This window comes from Pezoporus flaviventris, unplaced genomic scaffold (genome assembly GCF_033815535.1).
Source record: "Pezoporus flaviventris isolate CSIRO_AGI_PZ_B2104156 unplaced genomic scaffold, CSIRO_AGI_Pfla_v1 ptg000063l, whole genome shotgun sequence".
Classification (NCBI taxonomy): Eukaryota; Metazoa; Chordata; class Aves; order Psittaciformes; family Psittacidae; genus Pezoporus; species Pezoporus flaviventris.
In genome coordinates, this window is record NW_026892611.1 from 7,779,390 (window position 1) to 7,801,333 (window position 21,944).

At 45.6% G+C, this 21,944-nt stretch overlaps 1 protein-coding gene across 9 annotated transcripts in view; it reads left to right on the top strand.

Annotated features, from left to right (window-relative positions):
* The window catches only part of COL26A1 (collagen type XXVI alpha 1 chain), a 172,551-nt gene that overhangs the window by 23,149 nt on the left and 127,458 nt on the right, over nucleotides 1-21,944 (top strand). For 6 of the 9 annotated variants that reach the window (XM_061470406.1, XM_061470399.1, XM_061470398.1 and 3 more), the window contains exons 2-3: nucleotides 3,246-3,368; nucleotides 14,257-14,360. In XM_061470406.1, the coding sequence (XP_061326390.1) occupies nucleotides 3,246-3,368; nucleotides 14,257-14,360 (227 nt within the window). The remainder of the gene's footprint in view (nucleotides 1-3,245; nucleotides 3,369-14,256; nucleotides 14,361-21,944) is intronic. The other 3 variants (XM_061470407.1, XM_061470400.1, XM_061470404.1) reach the window with 1 other exon arrangement.

The following is a 21,944-nucleotide window of genomic DNA, read 5'->3' on the forward strand; positions in this document are numbered from 1 at the left end:
ATCTAAAGTCACAAACCTGGACAAGTATTTGTTTTCTTCCCCCACCAATGTCCAGGCTTCTGTTCTGTGGACTGTAGTGAGGGAGCAGCCTTTACCACCAACTGCTGCTCAAGGCTCTGTCACTAGATTGTAGCAAGGTCTGTCCAGCATGTCTCGCCTCCACAAAAAGCTTTTTCAAGGCAGAAATGACAGCATGACTGCCAAATTCCTTGAGCTTGCAAGGGGATAGTTACCTGAACAGCTTATTCCAAGGACCAGGTAGAGCAAAGGTGCAAGAGACCTAGTCAGACAGCAGGAGTTTTGGACTCATTTGGAAAGAAAATCAGCAGCCCCCACTGAATGAAAGCTCTGGTAAAACCAGCTTTGGAAGCAGCCTAAAATAACCACCCTTTCTTGCAAGCTTTGACAGAGGCAGCCTGCACATTGCCACCTCTTTAGCTCCAGATCCATTAATGTAGTGCTAGACTCCCAGGCTGGCTGAAAATAATCCTTGAAGGAGCAAGATGATATTAAATGTGGTCTATGCAAGGGCAAGCTAAAGGGAGTAATGGTTAGTCTCCAATTTCTCCTCAGGAGCTGCAATTTGGAGCTGCCATTCTACATTAACCAGAGCAGATAGGCTGCCAGATTCCTTCTGGTAATCACAGGGTCTGCCTTCATAGCTGCCTTGCTTTTCTGCATCGTGCTGGGGTATGTGGTGGTGATTGTCTTTGTTCACCTTCCCACCTCATTTGCCTTCAGGACTATGAAGTTCTCCAGACTCGGCATCATATATGGAGGGTTTTGCTCAGAGTGCAGTTGAATTCTTTTGGTTTTATCTGACAGAAGTCCTTTGTGTGCACCCAAGAAGGCAGGACAGGTTGTCTTGGAAACCCACCAAAATCAGGATTAGAGTGAAATAATCAGTGTAGGGTAATCCAGCTCCACACCATGGAAACAGAACTTCATCCCAGATGACTGATGAAAGATGGGAGAAGGCCAGAGGGACACAGTTAAGGCATAGTATGTGTAAATAAATATTTATTTGGATTTCATTGACAAGCCAGACAAATGGTCTTAACATGAGGGGAGGCACTCAAGTCCTTGATAATTCAGCTGTTTTAAAACATTTAGTATCTTTAGCTTGAATTTGTTAGTATTTGTGCCCCTTTATGCTCTGTTACATGTTGCTAGCATTGCTCTTGTGTTGGGACTGATGCTTCTCGTTGCTCTTGCCATTATTGTGTCAGGTTCTGTACGTGTGCAGTTTGCTTTTCCTGACATGAAATGCTTTGGCCTTGGGGCTCGTGGGTGTTGTGCTTAAAACAGACTCAAGGTAGATCATACAGAGCTGTGGCTTCCCCAGCCCTGCTTGACTTGCCCCTTCTCCTGGCATGAGATGTTATCCAGCAACACCCGTCTCAACAAACCCCACAACTGAGGCTTAGAGAGACGAAACGGCCAATTGCGCCATGTGTGCATGTGAAACAAAAAGGAAGACTTCACTTTGAACTGTCACATTTCTGGTCTTTAACTCCTTTTTGTCTTTGGGTTTTGCCCCCTAAACTTTGAGCAGAAATCATGTTGGACCTGTTAAAAGATCTGCTGTCATCATGTGATCTGAAGCTTCATTAAGCTTCTGTTTTTTCCCCCAGTTTTGTTCTGTGATGTAGATGTTAGTAGAAGCATTTGGGTACTGTGGTGTCTGATCCCTATAGGTACACCACAGATCCTCAATAAAGCTGAGAAGTGGTTCTCCAGGACCTCCACACCAGCCTGGGGTCACCTGAGACGTGACTGTAGTCCATGCTTCCTGATGAGGAATTGCAAGTGGGTTTACAGTGAGCAGGAGCGTTGTCTGCAGGGAAAGCTGCATGGCTCTGCCTTGGTGTTGCTGTTGGGGTCGTTGGCACTGGGTAGAAAGCCACCCTGTCTCTGGGTTCCCAACTTCTCTGGCTGTAGCTGCGGCTCGGTGAGCTGCTTGCTGGCCCCAGCTTGCCCATTGTGGTCTGCAGCACTCGGCTCAGCCGCTGGCGCCGCTGGCGCCGCTGGCGTTGGTACCTCCTATTCATGGAAATGAGTTATCCAGAGAGCAGGGAGCCTCCTGTGGAGATGGAGTGGGATCCAAAAAGGAAACAAACCACAACAAATGCTGTAAATGGCAAATACTAGAAAAATTAAACTGCCGTGGGGAAGGTGAGTTAGGGAAGGAGGAGGGGACCTGCAGGTGCCTGGTCCCACTGTGCAAGCAGTTTGATTTTTAGTATGCAGGGCTGGGGAGCCACTGTGATACTTGGAGAAGAAGGGATCAGCTGTACTGGAGGCTCTTGCTTTAAGAGGGATGAGGAGCTAGGACTCCTCTGCATGTGCCGGGAATGCTTACACAAGCATTTTGTGTGTATTAGAGCACAAGCTGGTGTGTCTCTGCTTCCCACTCGTGACCCTGGTTCTGATCCCCAATCAGTAAGTAAGTGGCTCTGGAGCCTGTTAACTGTGCTAAGGTACAAGAAGCAAAACCATGAACCAGCATTTGGCAAACATGAGTGATGCTTGCAAGGGGAAAATGGAAGTATCCTTTCCCCCCCCAACTCAAGCATATTCTTCAGAGAAGATGGAAGAGGGTCCTGATTCACAGGGCTGACACTGCAGTTCCTCCTCACGCACCTTTCAATGAGGAGTAACCTCACTCTTGTTTTCCTGTGAGCCAGCATAAGACACCAGTTCCTCCCTTCTCTGTGTTTTCTCTTGCCCATTTTTCATCTGTAACCTCACCAGGACAGCAATATGACTTGCTTGAGCTGTGCTGACAATGAGCTCCACCACACCAAAAAGCAGAGTTTTCCAGCTCAGACATTCTTTGCGGAATGATACCATAACAAGCAGGATGAAATTAAGACCAGTACAATGGGAACTGACTATCAGGAGATTTGGAACACTTCTCCCCCTTTCCTCCCCCACCCTTTCTAAAGTCCTATTGTTTATGATAACAGAACTAAATTATGTACTATAAAACTCTGGCCTCTGAGGACCAAGCAAGAGGCGTTACTGGATCTCTTGTGGTTCAGGTTGGCAGAAGCAGGGAATCTTTCTGCAGCTATTGGGAGGAGAGGGTGGGGTGAGAACTGAAGACTGCAAGTTAGGCTAGCTATGGCTGGCAGCAGCAGCAACCCCACCCCCAGATACTTGCTCTGTGTTTGCTGCAGTGTGATGTATATTGGTTCAGCTTGCTGTCTTCCGGGGGCTAACAGTGTCCTTTCTCTCTGCAGGCATTGGTGTCACTATACGGTTACACGGACAGTTTCCTGCCAAGTGCAGAATGGGTCAGAAACGGTGATCCAGCGAGTTTATCAGAGCTGCCGGTGGCCAGGACCTTGTGCCAACTTAGTGAGGTAAAAATCTTCATGTCTCACCTTGCCCGCATTTTCCTCCACTTCTCACGAAATTGGTTAGCTTTGAAGGACTGGGTAGAGGGTTGAGATCAATGGGTCAGATGGGAAATCCAGCTTCGTGGTGGCATAACCAAAGAGTGCTGCTTGTGTTAGCTGCGGAGCAACTACCCATGAAGGTAAGTGGACTATCAGAGACAAGCTGTGTGAGACAGTTTAGCTTAGGTTGTAGTGCCAGTCTGTGCTTCTCCACATAGGAGAGTGCTGTTAGTCAGGTGTAAAGCTAAATAAATGTAAGGTCCAACAGAGTGCAGTGTGACTGAACAGGGAGAGCAGGGGTGCTGGACCAGTGGCACTACGTGGCTTGTTGGTGCCGAGTCCTCCTACTCGGGTCTTCAAGAGTATATTGATCAGGTAAGGTAGAAAGCTTTGATCATATTCCTTGCAGCTGGTGATGGATACAGGTAATGTGCCCTGTACCTTTCACAGTGGAATTTCCTTAGAGTGCTCTTACTCCCACATCTCCATATCCTTTAGAGGCATGCATGAGCACAATGTCTTCTCTCCCTAGATGAGAAACAAAGCTCAAGAGACATTGACTTGTCAAAAACTTGGCCTGAGCCTGCTTTGCCTTTCTATCATTTACAGTCTTGAAACCTACCTGCATTCACCCTGAGTGAAATAGCTATCCCCAGCTACCATCTTTCACTATGCAAAATGTCCTTGTGTTGTTGAGCTTTGCCTTTTCTGAAGGACATTCTTAGAGCAGAATAGTGTTACCCACCCATCTGGGAACTGGTGTAAAAAACCCATTGTGCTCTAAATTTGCACCTAGCTTCTCTAACAATTTCCCATGTAGACAAGCTCATAATTTAGCTCACAAAGCTTAGTCATTTTATTGGTGTTATTACCCGTTCACCCACAGGGCACTGAGTGAGGGCCTCATGTAATTGATAACCTAGCCAGAATGTGGTTGAACTTCCCACTGAAATACCCAGAGACCCACCTTCCCAGACTGTTCTTGTGACTCTTCATCTGGAATTCACATTTTCCATGTGGCAGTTACCACAGTTGGTTCTCCAGTTTCTACTTGGCCAGTGGTCAGTGGGAATTTTTTCACTTGTAATATATCTGCTTTGGTGTCTCTTTGGTCTTGTTTTATGCAAGGCTGTGGTTGAAACACTTAATATTTTACACTGTCATGGCCAAACTTCTGTGAAGCTTTTTAATTTCCCAGACTTTTTATGCACATAATTGTCATTAGAAACTTGTGAGCTTTCACCTTGTCTCCTAAACTTGCCAAAAATCTTGCTTATTTTTCCCTGCTAACATAACTATAGTTTCATAAGTACCAAACAATTGATCATGTTACTAGTAAAAATCCTTTTTATGGGCTCCTGCAGTTACTCATACACATCGATTCTTACATTGTTAACCCAGAGCCTTTAGGAGTGGTGTGTGCTCTTGTGACATTGTTATTCATGGAACTTTTCAGTTTCAAATGGAGTTTGGTTCATTTGCCTGACGAGTCCAATTGTTTGGAGACAATGCAGACTGGCAGCAGACTTTTCTATGTGAAAACATGGAAAGAATCTGGGGTTATTGATAATTAAGGTCTCAGCTGGTGAAAACTCAGTGGACAGGAGCTGTGTTTCTGGAAGGCAGTTCACCTGGAGGTATGTAACAGATGTGTAGATGTGGTGCTTAGGGACATGGTTTAGTGGTGGATTTGGCAGTGGCAGGTTAACAGTGGGACTTGATGACCTTCAAGGAACCTCCCAGAAGAGCTGGAAGGATGCTAATGCTCTGTTCTTTTTGCAAGTGGGAGGAAACGCAAGCAAAGTGAATGGCACCCTTCTAAAGAAATGACTGTGCTGTCTGTCCTCTAATCATGCCCCATATGATGTTCCTGCATGAAGTAGAGAGAGACCTTGGACATCTCTTTCTCAAGGACCTTTAGAAAGCTGCTGACAAATGCTAGAGGCAATCCGTTTATCAACAACGGTAAAGCAGGAGTGACACGTGCTGGCTCCTGATAACTTCCTGTACTGCCACCCTACAAAAGGGAACATGTAGCAATGAAGTCGAAGCCACTGACATCCTGAGAGCTGAGTGGGTTTTTGAAGTTATCCCCATGCCAGACATCTTTTATAAGTGGCTGCTTGTTTCCAGCAGTGCATCCGAGTTCTGAGAACAGAATGAAACACAGCCACTGAAAATGATGGATCCTGTGACATGGAACAACTGTGGGCAACATCTGGTAACCCTGAGTCATGTTGTATGGTTGAGGTGCTGGGCCTACATGCTAACCTATCAATATTATGTTGCCAGCACCTAGGGATATGTGACTAACTGGCTTTCTGTTGCCTCGGAGTCAAGCAGAGGTTGATGTATTTTTTTTTATCCTCTTTCACCAAAATTAATATTGTCTCTTTAGGAGATGCCAGTTTTTTCTCTGAATTCAGATGAATCCAATCTCCTGTTTTCAAGTGAAAATTCCCAAGGATAGCAACAAGACAGACAGTCCCCAAAGTCACAGGGCAGTTGAGTCCCTCTTTTATTCAGCACTTCACTTGCTAGTGCAGTTCCTTGCAAGTTGTGCTTTGTTTTCTTTCTTTTTCTGCTTAGAAAGTGGCTTTGGAGGGGCTTGTAAGCTTACAGCAGCCACCATGCTGCACAGCTTCTTTTGGCAGGTCTCTGAAGACTCCTACAGAAGATGAACAGAGCAGAAAACTGAGGTTCCCTACTCCCCCCACCTCCTCTACCTGGTAGTTTGAGAGGGATCTTTACCTGCTTTTCCAAAACAAAAACCAACCAAAACTCTATCTTAGCATGTCTGAAAGCTTTGGGTGATACAGGTCTTTGTCTGGGAGCTGTCCTGGTCATGGGATTTGTGTCTTGGGGGGACAGCCCAAGTAGGGACATCTTCAGTAGATAGCTTCAGCAGGGGACAGCAGTGTGCTAGTATCAGATGTGATGGTGTCCTGTGCCAATGCGTTGCAAAATGCCAGAGAGAACTTATGCTAGCTTCATGGAAAGGGAAACAGTGAATCCCTTCTATAGGTCACCAGCTCTTGATTGTGTTCCTGTAATATGGAGGAGCTTCTGTATTTTCTCTGTGGTTCTTAAGGATTGCCTGCCTGACTCCGTCTGCTCTACATGACAGTGTAGCAGGAATGCTTCACATGGCCAATGCTTCATTCCCATCAAACAATGTTGTTTCTGTTTCCTCTTTACCTTCTCCGTACTAGTACCTCTGCCTTCAGGCTTTCTGGAAGTTTAGTTTCTAGTGATATCGACTTACTCCAGGTTTTGTAGTGGCTAAAAATGTTTGTGCTCTCTATATCCCTGTGGTTGTTCAGGTAATATATCTTCTTTCCTTTGCCAAAAAGACAAACAACATCTGGGCACCTTGTCTTTTTCTTTAGTGAGATTTCTGGTGCTTGAGCTTGAAGAGGGGCACAGACAGATTCACAAGATCTTATGCATGACTGTAGGCAATGCAAAATGTCAGTCAGCCATTGGCATTAGTTTGGCTTTATAGTATTTCTCCCAGCTGCACTTGAAACAAACTGTTTTCATCTCCTTGTTTGCAGGGAGTCGGTATCTGAAGAAGCTTTCACTCTGCCAGCACCCATTATCGGGCTGCTCACTAGCTAAAGGGACGCCAGCCAAAACCCAAGGCATCTCTCAGCTCGTGGTGACAGCTGAGAGGGGCTCTCTGGTAGAGACTCAGCTTACAGCAGACATCGGTGTGGCCAGACAAGGATTTAATCTATTTCCTGTCTCCCATTCATTCGTGTTAGGTTTCTTTCCCTTATTGCACAAACTGCAGCTCAGGGTCAAGCCTTTGACAGAGGAGGATCCACAAGATCCCCAGCCCAGCAGCTTTAGTGATGTCCTTGCTCTCTGTTCACTTGCTGTTGGGCAGCTGGCAGCTGTACTTCTGCAGGAGTGTCATCATCTTGGCTGGGATGGGATGAGCTGCTCTGTTCTTGCCCTCCACCCCAGACTCTTTATTTAGCTTGGGTGCTGAGTTGCTTTGGAGCAGTCTTGGCTGGAGACTTTTCCCTCAGCAGATCTGTTCTTGAACTCTTTCCATTTGTGTAGTGAAGGCTTCAGCTTCTGCACGCCATAGGATATGCCTTTGCTTTGTCACGTTACGAAGTGAACAGGCAACTTCCCAGCAGCCTGGCTGAAACTCCTGGTGTACTTAGAAAATCATATGCCGTTTATCTGTCTGAAGGAAGTGATAAAGTCTTGGTGTTTCAATAGCAATGTAATCTCTGGGGCTTTGCTGCCTGGATGGTTGCACCCACCTCCCCATAAAGCCAGGCATCTGAATGGTAACCCATCTCCTGAGCAGTCCCTTTGCTGCGGCAGCTAATGCAGAATGCTGTCATGCTGAGGATGCTGCGCTCCTTGAGGCTCACTGAGCAGGGTTGGTCTCATAGGCCAGGCAAGGATGAGAGGCCTGCTTCCAGTTGCTGCAGCTTTCCTGACTTCTGTGTCTTCAGTCAGGTTATGCCACCTCACCTTGAAGATGAGGACAGCACTTCTTTTGACTTACTGTGTTTTATGACTTTGAGAATAAGACAACTTCTTGCTATAGCCCAGTTGGCCAAAATCAGCCTAATTTTCATTACAGTATTTGTGCATGAATGTTGAGGTCAGTGAAACAGTGTCTTGAGAGGTAGGTGACTGATGAACAGCCAGGCAGATCATGCACTGTTATAGCCTTCAGAAGACAAACATTTTCTGCTTCAAACTGTTGTTGCTGTGAAAATCCCTCTCTCATTTCTGGAAGCATGCTGCTTGAGAGTGATATTTGTCTCCTCTCCTACTTGTCTCATCTGAGAAAAATGAATGTTCCCAGCAAAGTTTTGTGAGGTTTTTATCCTGCTCTCTCTTGCTGTACTCAGTGGTCACGTATCTGTCTCACTTTCTAGACTTTAGGCATCCTGTCTCTGCAGCACTTTCTGGCTTCAGAATCTGAAGATTCCCCTGGAAACCCATAGCTGGCTTGTACAGGGATGGGCTTACCTGGTCTTCTTCCTTCAGCAAGAGCCATTGGAACCCCAGCATGAAGTTACTCATCCATTAGCTTCAAACACCACTGAAAGGTGGGGAAGTCTGGGCTCTGATGCCCTTTCCAGCTGCTAGTTACTGCAGGCTCTCTCCCTTTCAGTATTCCTGCTGGTTTGGCTTATCGCAAATGCTGTGTGCTTTTGATGACATTGGCAATTGAACTTGCATGAATTAATCTTGCTTTTTGGTGGGTTTGAACTTTGGATTTTCTTTGTTGTTTTCGTTTAACACATTTCTTCTCCCAGAGGGGTTCTACAAGCTAGTTTACAGAATAACAAAGAAGGAATTCAGCAGGCTCATCCATTTTGGTCTTTTCTGCTTTTTAAGACTGTTGCCACAGGGTCAGTAGGAGAAGTTTGGGGATCTGTCACCCACGAGATTGGCCTTTAGCTGATGTTTCTCCTCAATTTCAGAAGTAGTAACACCATAGTAAATCCTCTGTTTCTTTCTAGTCAATTGAATAATAAATTCCAGAGCTTATTCCAGTGCATTAGGAATTAGGATTGCTGTTCGAAGTCTTGTTACACACCATCTCTTATGTGTTTAATTCTGTTATTTCTCTCTAAGATATAGAGTCATATGCTTGGAAAAAGATTCCTACTCTCCTGTGCACACAAGGATGTAAATGTAGGATGAACTGTGCTCTTGTGAGCAGGATGCATGGGAGATCTGGGTGTGTAAGGGGTTTGAGCTGTAGCACAAAGGCACGTTCTCAGGTTTGGGAGCAGTGTGGGTGGCTGTGTGCTGCTGGCTGGGCACAGGTGGAGGGCCATCTGCTTTGCAGGCTGTGCTCGGGTCTCCTCAGGCTGCTAGTGAGGGCCTTTTGATCTCGCAATGTAATACATGCTGTCTGGGCACTCTTCCTCCTCGTTGCTATGGCAGGGCAGTGCTGGTCTGGAGTAGCACTGAGATCCCATTGTTAATGAAGACAGGAGCTGATGATTACTCTGGTGGCACAGAAACATCTGTCTCTGTGTCCTTTGACTCAGGAGTGAGAGACTGTAAACTGCTCCTGTGTACAGCTTGAGGAGGGGCTTTTTTGTAAGTTTGTGTTTTCTGGGTTTTAGACTCTCTAACTTGTGCAAACGAGACATGCTGAGAGTTAAACAGGCACTTCTTCCTCCCCTTTGGCAAAGGCAGAAGATGTACAGTGGCCTCCAACATATTTGCAGCTGCAGGTTTTGTGTTTTGTCCAGTGTCTGCAGGAGCATGTTTGAAACTCCTGGTTATGTTCTCCCCTGGGGAACTGCTGCCTTTGTGCTGGAAAAGTTGGGGCTGTGGGAAAGAAAAGAGCACAGGTCTCATTCACAAGTGATGGTCTCTGCCATGCTTGTGTGTGCAAACGTGATGGCCAAGGTACTCTTTGTCCCTGTGTCAGCTGTGGCACTAGTTTGAGGTGAAGTTACCTTGCCTGTTCTGTAGAGAAGCTATGTGGTGTAATGGGTGTCTGGTGGGCTTTGAGGGGATAGTTATGGTGGTCTGTCTAGAGTGGGGATGGTGATGTTCAGAGCCAAGTTCTTGATAGCTTCTCTGAAACAGGCTCTGTTTTAATGCAGAAATAGCACTTTTTGGAATGAAAATGATTGTGCCCGTTTGAAAGGCAATATGCCAGTTAGATATACAGGGTTGGACCCACTGCATTGATGTAGGATTTGTTGCCATAAGAATAGTAGGTAAAAGCAAGCTTGGATTCCTTGGTTTCCAGATTCTTTGCCAGTCAAAAGGCAAGTTCATTCCTCTTGTTATCCTGAAACCCACCAGTAAGTGAGGTTGAAACTTTCAACCTGGAACTTGAATGGAAATGAATAGAAGCCTCTGAAGGTTGCCGAGGTCTCCTCAGGCACAAACTGCAGTGGCTGAATGAATGAATCACACTAACAAAACCATCTCTTGTGATGTGGAAATGAATTTCACACCTTCCCTCTCACATCATCTTTGTAAGTGTCAAAGGGCAGGGAAATCCATAATGGGGAAGGTATTTCCTGTGTGTGACAGGCTGTCCTGCTTGGGTCAGGGCACAGATCACGCCTCTGTTTTTGACCTGATTTGAGAGGCTCTGGTCCAAGAATGTGACACTTTCCTTGTGCCACGTCTGGCTGTTGTGTTCAGTGACACTTCCTTGAGAGCAGGGGGAATGTATCCTTGTGTGCTGAGGTGTGAGACTTGTTGGCTGCCATGTCCCGACTTCTCCAGTATTTTTAGCTTCATAGCCCCAAAACAGTTAATCAGTCATCTCATGCTCCCTCCCACATTACCCCTTCCGGGGCAGTCACACAGAGACACAAGCAAGAGACTGTTTCCCAAATGAGGACTGCAGGCAGGTGAGCTCCTGTAGCTTGTCTGACACCATCAGGCAGTCTCCAGGGGCAGCTAAGGGTTTGCTCTGATGCAATGACAGCAGTAGTGCTGGCTGAGTTTGCTAGGTTCTTCCCACACTCCCTGGGACCTTGCTGTGAGCCTCAGTACACATGTTGGTGAATGAGGCCTGTCTCCTGTGGTAGAGTGACAGGTCCTGATAGTTTGCTTCTTTGAAGTGCTTGGAAGCTTGGCAGGGGACTGTATATGCCAAACATATCCTTTGGCTGCCTGGGAAGCCAAAAAGGTTCAGGTTGTAGCTCATCCTAACCTCTTTTCTTACTGTGGTTTTGCTATTTGCTTGTGGCTTGGATAGCATCCAAGGGAGAAGCTTCCCTATTCCACCGCCAAACCTTTTTTCTGCCTGTCGTGTTTTCCACACACACTAATTCCAAGGCTTCTGATCTGTAACAGGTATGCTCTTTTTCTCTCCTTTTCCCATGTGTTTTTTTTTCCCTTTCTTCCAATTGCAACACTTCTGGTATCAGGCAGTGGCGATGCTTCGTTAAAGGAGTTTTCTTTGCTTCCCTCCTGGAATAGCAGTTGGGAAGCTGCATGTTGTGATGATACATGTAACAACAGACCTTGGTGCATCTCACATGGGTGGCAGAAAGCAGTGCTATGGAGACCAGAGCAACATCACAGCAGATTTGAGCAAGCTGGGACCACTTCACATGCGTGAGTGCACGATGCTGAACAGAGCTGCAAATGTCGGGACTCTTCCAGGAAATTCAGGGTGGGTGGTAGGCTGTGACAGCTGAGCCCCATGTTTGTCATGCCCTGAGAAGTCCTCGCTCGTTTGAGGATTAAACTATAGCTACTTCCCCGACACAGAACTGCTGCCAAGATTCCAGTCTGGCTCAAGCCACTCTCCACACTTCATAATGAAGTTTGAGAGAGTTTTAACATCTTGGTGTTGGCAGAAACATGGTTTTAAAATCACGGTGTAGTTGGAGACTAGCTGGCTCCGGACACTGGTAACTGGGTTGGAGACTTTCATCTTGAGGTCAAGTCCAGCTGTGGTGTTAGTGACAAAGTCATGAACTTCTGACTGATGGTTCAGGGCTTGTGTGTGGAAAGATGTCTTGAGTCCAGTGCCAGGACTGGGAGTTGGGAGACTCGGGTTTGGTTCCTGAGCTTTGCCAGAGCTCTTCTGGGAGACCCTCAGCAAGATACTGGAAGTCTTCATGCCTTGGGTCTCTCTGAAAAAGCACTGAAGCTCTGCCTACATCAACGTGGTGCCGAGTCCTCAAGCTCACTCATGACTGCAAACTCCTGAATACTATTGGATGCAGAAGTGCAAAACACTAAGTGGGACAAGCTGGCTCTGCCCAGTGCGTATTAGATGAGTGCCTGGATTGCAGTTGTCAGTGTTAGCTGTCACTGGTGTGCTTTTTGGCTGCTCGGAGGGCAAGGACGTGATGTTCTCAGGAGACAGCGTTGCTCTCCCATCACTGGCCAGTGCCATTCCAAATGCAGGCAGCCCCATGCTCAGGAGGAAGCTTGTGCAGCCCTCTTGTCTGTTGGCTATAGGAGAAGTTGGCTTCTGTGTTTGGCAGCTGGCATAAGAAACAATCGGCAGCGGTTTATTGAGAAATTAATTTCCCAAAGACTGAGCTGCTGCCTTCTTTCCAAGACATACATGGGCAGCCCCTTCTGGCAAGCCTTGGTTACTGCTCTTAAGAGTATTTGAACCCATGTCGCTGCAGTGCTCTCCTAGATGTACACCTGTACCTGCTGCCCCTTGGAGGGAGGGGCTTTGGATGAGATTCCTGCAATTTCTAGCTCCCTTTTGGCCTTGTGCATCTGAGCCTGGGGCAGTGCTGCAGGCGGAGCAGGCAGAGGCTGTGCTTTGTCTTCTGCTGGGTCTTCACGCTGCAGGAGGAGGCTCTTCCCCTGAGAAGACCCCAGTGCTGGGGCTTGTGTCTGCCTGGCCTTGAGAAAAAAGCATAAAGCTGCAGCCTGCAACACTGTAATCCCAAAGCTTCAGCCTCTCCCTGTGTGTGCCAAATTCCTTTGGCTGTTAAACAAGGGGAAGAATTTTGAGGGGAGCTTGTAGAGTATGACTTCTGTGTTTGCTTTTAGCTTCATGAATAGCAGCAGTGACTTGTCTGGCCATATACTGGGAAAACTCTGATCTGCCAGCTTTGAAGGGCTGCTGGTTTAAAAGCAAAGCTGGCATTTATGCAACTGTCTGGTTTATCTTGACTTCAGAATCACTGGTGCTTTCCACAGCTCTGCCTGTGTCTGCAGGTAGCCTTTTAGTTTCCAGTGGGGCATGGCAGTACTTGTGCTTTAACTGGGACTTTGGGATTCAGTGTGCTGGACATGAAGACAGCCAATACGTCCTGCAGAACCACAGCTGTGGTGAGGAAGAGTGTAACCCTGTTTCCTATGGGGAAACCTGAGGCATGGGTCAGCTAGCTGGGAAAAAGGCTCCATGGTGATCACTGATGTAGTCTTAATAGAATCACAGAATACCAGGTTGGGAGGGACCTCAGGCATCATCTGGTCCAACCTTTTTTGTTAGAGCATGACCCAGACTAGATGTCCCAGAACCCTGTCCAGCTGGATCTTAACAGTATCCAACATCAGGGAATCCACCACTTCCCTGGGGAGATTATTCCAGTGGCTGATTGTTTCTCATTGTGAAAAATTTTCCTCTTGTGCCCAATTGGAATCTCCCCTGGGGTAACTTGTACCAATCACTGGTTATCTTTTTCCATGTGGTTCCTTGTAAGAAGGGAGTCTCCATCATCTTTGTAGCCACCCTTTAAATACTGGAACATGGTGATAAGGACTCCTCTCAACCTTCTTTTCTCTAGGTTGAACAAACCCAGTTCTCTCAGCCTGACCTCACATGGCTGCCCAGTCTTTGGATCATCTTTGTGGCTCTTCTCTGGACCCTCTCTGGCCTGTCCACATCTGTTTTGTATAGCAAGTGTTGTGTTGTGATGATGTTTGTTATGCTGCTGTGTTAAAACACCCTGGATCTGAGTGGTGGGGGTGAGAAAAGGGAAGGCACACGAGAGATTTATATTTTTGTGAGTAATGTTTTGGAACCTCTGTTAGTGCTGAGTGAGGAAAGGCTAATGAGGCAGCCTTTGTTCAAGGTCAGACACATCCACATGCAGGCAGAGTAAGGGAAACCAGAGTCAGCATCTCCACTACTTGCAATGACTTGGTAGCAATGGGACCTCCACAAAGCATAATTTGCAGGAGAGGTATGGGGAAGAGCCAGAAGACTGTGAGGGCTTAAGGAGAAAAATCAGGGTTGTTGAATCGGATCCATACTGTAGTAAACCATTTCTATGTTGCTTTGTGTGTCTCCTTTTTCTGCAGCCAGGGGAGGCTGAGTGTTCTGGGGCAGGCAGGCAGATGTGCTGTAAATTAGTAACACCACCCTTGAGTACATAAGTGCATCCTGCTGACTTCTTGTTTGTGTTAGTTACAGGACTCTCATCAGGCCCACGTATAAAATGTCCTACCGAACGGTGACCACGCTGGAGTGGAGGTGCTGCCCTGGCTTCACGGGGAGCAACTGTGAAGAGGGTGAGTTATCCAGCAACGTTTGTAGCTGCTTCTGGTAGTTTCCTTTGTGCTGCAATATCTTGGTGCTAATCACACTACTAGGGCAAATCTCTAACTAGGAAGCTGTCTCCTTACAGCCACAAAGAATGATGGCTGCAGACAGCAGCTTGCTTCAGGCTGCTGAGAAAACAATAGCTTCCCAGAAGCTCAAGAAAAGCCTTAAGTAGCAAAACTACTCTAAGTTACAGTCTGCAGAAGACAGCTTTGCATTTTAGCCTGCTGCTAGAAGAAGCGAGCTTGAGGAAGAGAAGCTTCTGTGAGCACCTTGGTTTCTTACCTGTTACTGCAGGGGATGCTAAGGATGGACTGTGGCAGGACTGTTACTTCCCAAATAGCTGCAGCTCAACTGATCTGACTGGGGACCCGAGGAGCTGGTGTGTGCAGCCTGTTCATGCCTGTAGGTTTTGACAGGTGAGAGTAATTACAGCTTAGTGGTGCTGCTGGTGTAAAGGAGAGAATCCAGCTCTCTCCTGCAGTGCCAGATCTGTTTCTGCAGATTTCAGGGCAAATAAAAAACCACCATAAGCTTGTTTGAGAAAGTCAGCGGTGATCTCACAGGAGTGGCTCTGTGCAATGAGGTGACAATTTTATGCAGTCAGTTTTCAAGGTGGAACTGTTCTTTTGGCCTTGGATACGGCATGTGGAGTGTGAGCAGAAAGCCAGTAGCCAGCCCTCACTTTCATATGTGAGATTATTCTTACCTTTTTTTCCCTCCCTAAAACATCTGGCGCTACCAACAGCCCTATGTTCTTGAAAGGAGGAGGGAAAAAAATGACCTTCTAGTACAGAAGGGTTGTGCCCCTTGATTTCTAGGAGTGGTGTCGACACTAGTGCTGTACGCAGCACTTCAAACTGTCCAGAGGCATCAGTTTTAAACCTGGAGGATTTACTTGCTCCTTATGCTAATTCTTAATGTTCATGTCACTTGGAATTGTAAGTAAAAAGGGCTGAAAAGAGTGTTTTAGGTTTTTTTGGCAATCTGTTATAAAGCCTTTTGTACTTTCTTTTTTGTGCTCTCTTCTACTGCAAATCTGGTTCCTCTGAGAGGGTGAGATGCTCACATCGGTGTGGGTCCTTCCTGGAAACAGCAGATGAAAGAAAACAGACAAGTAAACTGAAACAAAACCAAACCAGGGCAGTTCTGGAGCCACAGCAAATTAACAGGGTAGAACCTCAAAATGCTTTCATCTTTTTTTTTGGTGTCAGCTTTCTCCTCACTGTTTCATTTCACTCATATGTGCAGCTGGTGCTTTTGAAGCTGATGTGAGGTAGGTATGATTGATGGCAGATTGGATGTGAGCTATTTTTAACTTGCCTTTTCGCTCTATTGCAAATGCTCTATTGCGAATTCTCTGATGGTCACTGTTGTTCTCCATGTGTCAGCAGAATGGCAACTACAGTGGCTCTTGAGCCATTCACTTCAGAATGGCTCCTGTTTCCAGAGACTGAAGGCCAAAGTTTCCATTCCTTGGGAGCTCTGGAATAATAAGGCTGCATTTCCATGAGTAGGACAGACTAAGCCAGGAGATAGAATGGATTGCTCAAGCACACAGAGCAGTTTTGCATGGCTGCAGGGTCTCTTCAGATCCATGGTGGGTTTGTTTTGCATCTTGAGGCTTGAGAGATCTTATGTGTTGATTCTGTCTTTAATCCCCAGTGAGCAGGGTTGATGCCTGCTCCTTTTCTGTGTTGTTCTGGAGCAGTGTCCACTGTAGCCTATGTGGAGAAGGGGTTATTTTTTATATGAGGCCTTCTTTGCCCTTTCTAGATTTATTTCTATTAGCATTTCATAAGGGAAGATGTTGGGAGGGTGAACCAGGGAAACCAAGTCAAAGAGCTTGAAGTCATTCAAAGGCTGCAGTGCAGCTGTTTACTACGTACAGGCTTCCTTGTTAGCTCCCTAAGGGAAGTCAACTTTTATTTTGCAAAGTAAACAGTCCACCCTGGATGGGTAGCCCCGAAGTATGACATACTCCTGGTGAGACTGGCTTGCTGTAACACACCTTCAATGAGAAACCTCCCCTTCCACAGTGACTCACTGAGCTCTGGTAGAGCAAGCTTTGAATGCAGTTCCATTATTCCAGAGTGTCTTGACCTTTAGCTAATAAGTTTAGCTTGAGAAAGTAACCACTTAACTGTCACCAGCTGGCAGGCACCTACATGAATGCTGAAGGCTGCACATTGTTTAGATTTAAATTATCTTGGGAATTTAACTCTTGCATTGTAGCTGATAAAGAGCAACATCATCTGGAGGAAGCCCAGCTGGAGAAGTGGGTGGAGAGTTTGCTACTCAGTGGGCTATTAATTTACTGAGGTGGGAATGGCTGCTTCCAATCTGTTTCTTTAAGTTGGCACTGCTTGGGGCTCTCTGCTCTTCCCTTCAGTGCTTTCCCCTCACCCAAAGGTATGTCAGCATTTGAAAGGGATCCAGTTCCTTTATTGGTTTTGTGGAAGTGTGACCAGCTGGTTGAGCAGATAGCTAAAACTTGCCAGTTGTACCAGTGCTTCCCAAAGGGTTTATTGCAACTTTCTTGGATGGAGAAAGAGATTTGATGCAACAAGTCTGGTGAATTTAACTGTCAGGAAATGCTAATTTTTATTTTCCAGTTTCAGGGGGTTTTGTTTTGTTTAAAGTGGAGCCCAAGCCTAGGACAGGAAATGAATGCACTGAGCCACCCAGTCTGCTGACTGCTGATATAAAGAACATATGGATGAGGGCAGTGCAGAGGTGAAGTGGTTTAGCTATTGCAATCATGCATCAAGCTGATTGATTTGAATCCAAGATGATGCTGACATTTCAACTCAGCCTTTTTTCTATATGGCTGAAAGTTCAAAGGCAAATGCAGTCTCTTGAGAGAGGAGAAGTGTCACTTGCAAGTTCAGGGGCTCAGCATTGCCCTAGAGCTCTCCAGCTAGGCAAGGTCTTGTTTCACTTTAGAAATCTAACATAGACTTCTTTCTTGTTTGTTTGTACTGCTTGAATTTGGGATAGTAGCCAGGATCCTATTTACCCCAGAGGCAGATTGATGGCAGACAGCTTAGCTTTTTGGGCAAGAAGCAGCTCCAAGAGTAACCTCGGCACCTCTAAAGTGATGCCATGGTGATTCCAAGCTTAATAGTTTATTTTGAGAACTTCCTTTTTTTCCCCTCGCCTCCTCACTTCAGTTCTTGGAAAATTTTCATCTACTTTTAATAACTATTTTTTTGTATCTTGTCATCTTGAGACTTTTCAAACCTCTTGGATTCCCATGTGTTTACAATTTTCAGAGTAGCATAAGCAAATGAAGACTTCATTCTTGGTATGATAGAGTGCAAAAACTTTCTCCTGTTTTACTACTGCTTCACAAAGTTTCTTGCTCTCAGGAGGAGAGATGCAGAACTGCACTGCCAGGAAAGTCTTAAACTAGCAAATGCAATTGTGATACAAAATTGCTGTTCATTCTCATGGCTTTATCCAAAGTTAGAGACCTGAAAGTCCGAAAGCCCATCAGAGTGCTCTAGAGGGGATTCAGAGTGGTGTTGATGGGACCTCGCTTCTTCAGGTCTTGGTTTGCTCCCCTGTGAACTGTTAACCGTAGAACTTCCAAACTGTGAAAGTACGCTGTGTAGATTATGCAGTATCATTTCCCATGGTATCCCTGTAGTTCTCTTCAGGAGTTGAGCTCGTGTGTTTTTCCTTTTGTCAAGTACTTCAGTTCCTTCTTGTTTTTCCCTCTTCCTTGTAGCCGCTGCTTGGAAGCAGGGGTGTTAAGTCTGTGTATCACAGACAGCAAGTTCAGAGCTCTTTACTGCCACTGAGCATTTCTCGTCTTGCCCTTAGAAACCGCGAACATGTAAGAGAAGGCAGTGGGAGTCAAAAAAGGCATTGCACTATCTGTTCCTGTTGCTAAGTCCTAGTACAATGATGTTTTCACACTTCAGAGTCCCAACTCCTGTTGTAGTCAAAGCAAGAGCTTCCATTTGAGCAGTGATGTTCTCCCAGACATGGTTGTCTTGGTGCTCTCTGGTTAGCAAGGCAGTTCTACGCTGCAGGTGCATGGCAGGCTGAGGTACCCTCCTTTCAAGTTTGGATCTAGCACAGATCCTTGCATGTATGTAGTTCTCTACTAGAGACTGGCTCAGCAATTCCTTTAGTGAAATGTGGCTTTGGTGTAATTTTGAGATCTTTGAAACTGAAATTCTGTGTTTGGTTCCACAAAGGATCTAAAAATATCTTCTCATTCTGAAGTTTAATGTTTATTAGATATGGTAAGTGCATTATGTGAATACGTGTTACAGACTATTAAATGCAAACCTAAATTTCCTAGTAACTCTAGTTACTAAAGCAATTAGTAAGTTGGTAGCAAAATGTGGTAACTAACTCAGTAAACTTGCCTTCAAAAATACCTCATGTAAGAGCGTCAAAATATATTACCACCCTTGATGGAACTGCTGGTGGGTGCAAGTGGCTTTCTCAGGAATTATGTTTCTGCACCTATAGTAACAGGTGCAGAAACATAATATCAGTATCTGCCCTGATATTTTCTTCCATAGCATACTCCTCCTGCTCCTCTATATGCTCTACTTCGTCCTGCTTTGTTTCTGGTGGCCTCTTCAATGTGAGGCTGAAGGTCCACCAGAAGTTTCCCAAACTACTCTATGATGTGTCACCCAATTCCTTTCCACTCCCAGCAGCACACTGACCGTTCAGCAGCCTCTGGCTTCAGGCATAACATGTGTGTCACCCTTGATCACATTTTCTGAGGAGTTCCTGGAGTGTGTGGTCACTGTTGGAAGCATGTGCAGCCTGCTGAGAGCGCTTTCTGGCATCAGTGCTGGGTGACTACTTGAACAGTTCCTAAATGTTCATCTTCCCTTTCGATATGAGGTCCAAAACAAAAATCCCTGTCAGATCTCCAAAGACTTTGACTCTGCATTCCAGCATCGGAGTAGTTTCATTTTTTGGACATTTTTAATCTGAACAGGGAGAATTTTATTCAGCACCTAATGTCAAAGTAAGAGGAGTGTTAAGTATCTGCAGATGTCATCTCAACACAATTAGAAAAGCTGTGTGTTGCACTGTTACATTATCCCCAGGTTTTTAGCTCCCATCAAATTACTGTGGTATGTAGTGAATCTTTTTCATTTTGATGAGCTATTCGTTTACTTTCCCAAATACCTTGAATACTTTCTGTTTCTCTTACCTATGTATTTCTTAATTCACAAGTGACAGACCCACCTATTTATAGTTTGTCTTTCCTATTCATTTGCTTTATCTCTAATCAGGAGTGAACATAACCTTGCCCTGGGTAGGGCTAACACAGGACTGGTGTGTCTGCTCTGCCTGGATCATTCTCTCCATGCTGGCAGGATTCTTCCCATTGCTGTCAGAAGAGAGAAGCCTGTGGGGCTTCTTTAGTGACTTCTGCCTCTCCATATGTGCTGGTGTAACTAACTGATGGGAAGTTTTCTGGGAAGTGGTGGAGTGCAGCAGCGAAGGTTAGAGTTGAGAAGGAAGTCCTGAGTAGTTGACTTGAGCTTCTGAGCTCCTGCTGCTGTCATAAAGCAGGTCCTGCCTTACACAGAACAGATGCCAAGGGCAAGGTATGGCTCTTCCATGTCTCTGCCGGTGTTGCTGCTTCCTAATGGGGTTTCACTTTCACACTGGCTTTAGTGTGTGATAGAAGCAGAATAGTAATTATGATCCTGAAATTGCTGGAAAGACCAAAAATGGTGAATTACTATGATAGATGGTCTGTGAAATTGGGCAGGGTCTTCACTGCCTGTTAGAGATGGCATGGCTTGATTCTGCCTTGAAGCTGGGAGTCTCTTGAGCTTCTTTTTATCTGCTTCAGTGACAGAAAAAATAAGTGCTGATGAGCTAGGCTACCTCAGAGGCAGCTGTTGTCAAAAACATTGCCAGTCATGTTTGGAGCTGCCATTGGCAATGCTGGCTTCATTGAATCCTGCTTTTAGTACTTGTGACCCTGTAAAGAACGTAAAGGGTAGTAATCTTGGAGCACTCGCAAAGCAGAGAAATGACTAGGAAAGGTCCACAGGAAGAAATTGCTTTCATTTGGGAGTTATAATGTGTTGATCACAGGAGTAGATGAGTAGAATTTCCAGGATGCTGCTGGTGAGGAGGTCAGCCAAGGGGACAGAGTGCTCTTTCCTAACTCTGCTGTGAGCCTGCGAAGCAAGTTTGAGCAGGGTGGAAAAGGGAGACCTTTGACTTCAGCAGTTGGCTACTGAAAGGCAAATGCTGCCAGTTCTTATTCATCTGTGGTGCTAGTGTTTTTTTAGCAGGTTAGGACTCCTTGCTGGGAGAAGGGAAGCATGGAAACCTTGGGCACTGCTTATCTCTTTGACAAAAGATTTGGTGGTGGTGGACCTGAGAGCCTTTAAAAAGTATTTTTGATTAGATTTGTGTAAACACTTTTAAACACGTCTCTGGTGACTGATTAAGTAGAAACTGAAACTTTTGTACCCAGGTCAGCTCTTGCATTACTTGGGATCAGAACTTGAGAGGTTCTGAAGAGCCCATACAACCTTTTAATGGTGTCTTCCTGTCGTAATCCTTAGTGCCTCCTTGAACCCTGTGCTTTTAACCTTCTGCTTTCTCATGTGCATGTTCCGTTTAGCACTTCTGTCTTCCCCTGAAGTTATCACTTATTTCCCATTCATCCTCACAATGATGAACTTTGTGTTTTCTTGAGACCATTAGAAAGGAGCTGTTTTTTCTGTATGTAGGAATCACATTATTACAGCCTCTATTATTATTATCCTGTTACAGGATAATAAATCTACATTGGGAACTTCTAAATCTGCTTTCAAAAGGCAGCTGACTTCTGTGCGCTGGTTGTCTCCCCTTTTGTTGGTTTCAGTTTTCTTTGATGCTTTTTATTTTTTGATATATTTATTCTTGCCAAACTTCAGACACTGTAGTGAAATCTTGCAACAAAAGAATTGCCTAAGAAATAGAGATCTCGCTTTCATCAGGTTTAGAAATGCTTCTGACATAGAAGTAGTTCTGCTTTTCCTGTGGGGAGCTGGCGTGACTGTCACTAGTCTATGCTAAACTCTAATCCTGAGGCGGACAATGGTCAGCTCAGAGGGCAGAGAATGGATGAGATGGGTGTGGCAGTTTCTTGGTTTTAACTGTTTCTTTCTGGTAAGGCCCAGCCTGCAGCATGGTTGCCTGAAAACCTGCCCACAGAGGTGTTCCTTACTCGAGTGCTCCTGCCCTTCTGGAGAGGTCTAAGAAGTGTATAATGCTCAGATAATGAGGGTGGGTGTTCAGAACCTGGGGAGATACCCTGTGTAGTGTATTTGCTAATTTCGGAGGTGGTTTGGCTGTGTGAGAGGATTGGATCCTTTGTTTTCCAGTATCCCAATCTGGAGATGCCTTCTGATGGCTTCTAGTTTTTGCCAGCTGCCTTCTTAACCTTTATGGGGTAAGCTGGTGTCACTGGTACATTAAGAATAGAGGAGGGATGACCCTGAGGAAGCTATTTTGCATAAACAGACCAGATTGCTGCTGCAATTGAAAGTCATGTGAAAATAGCC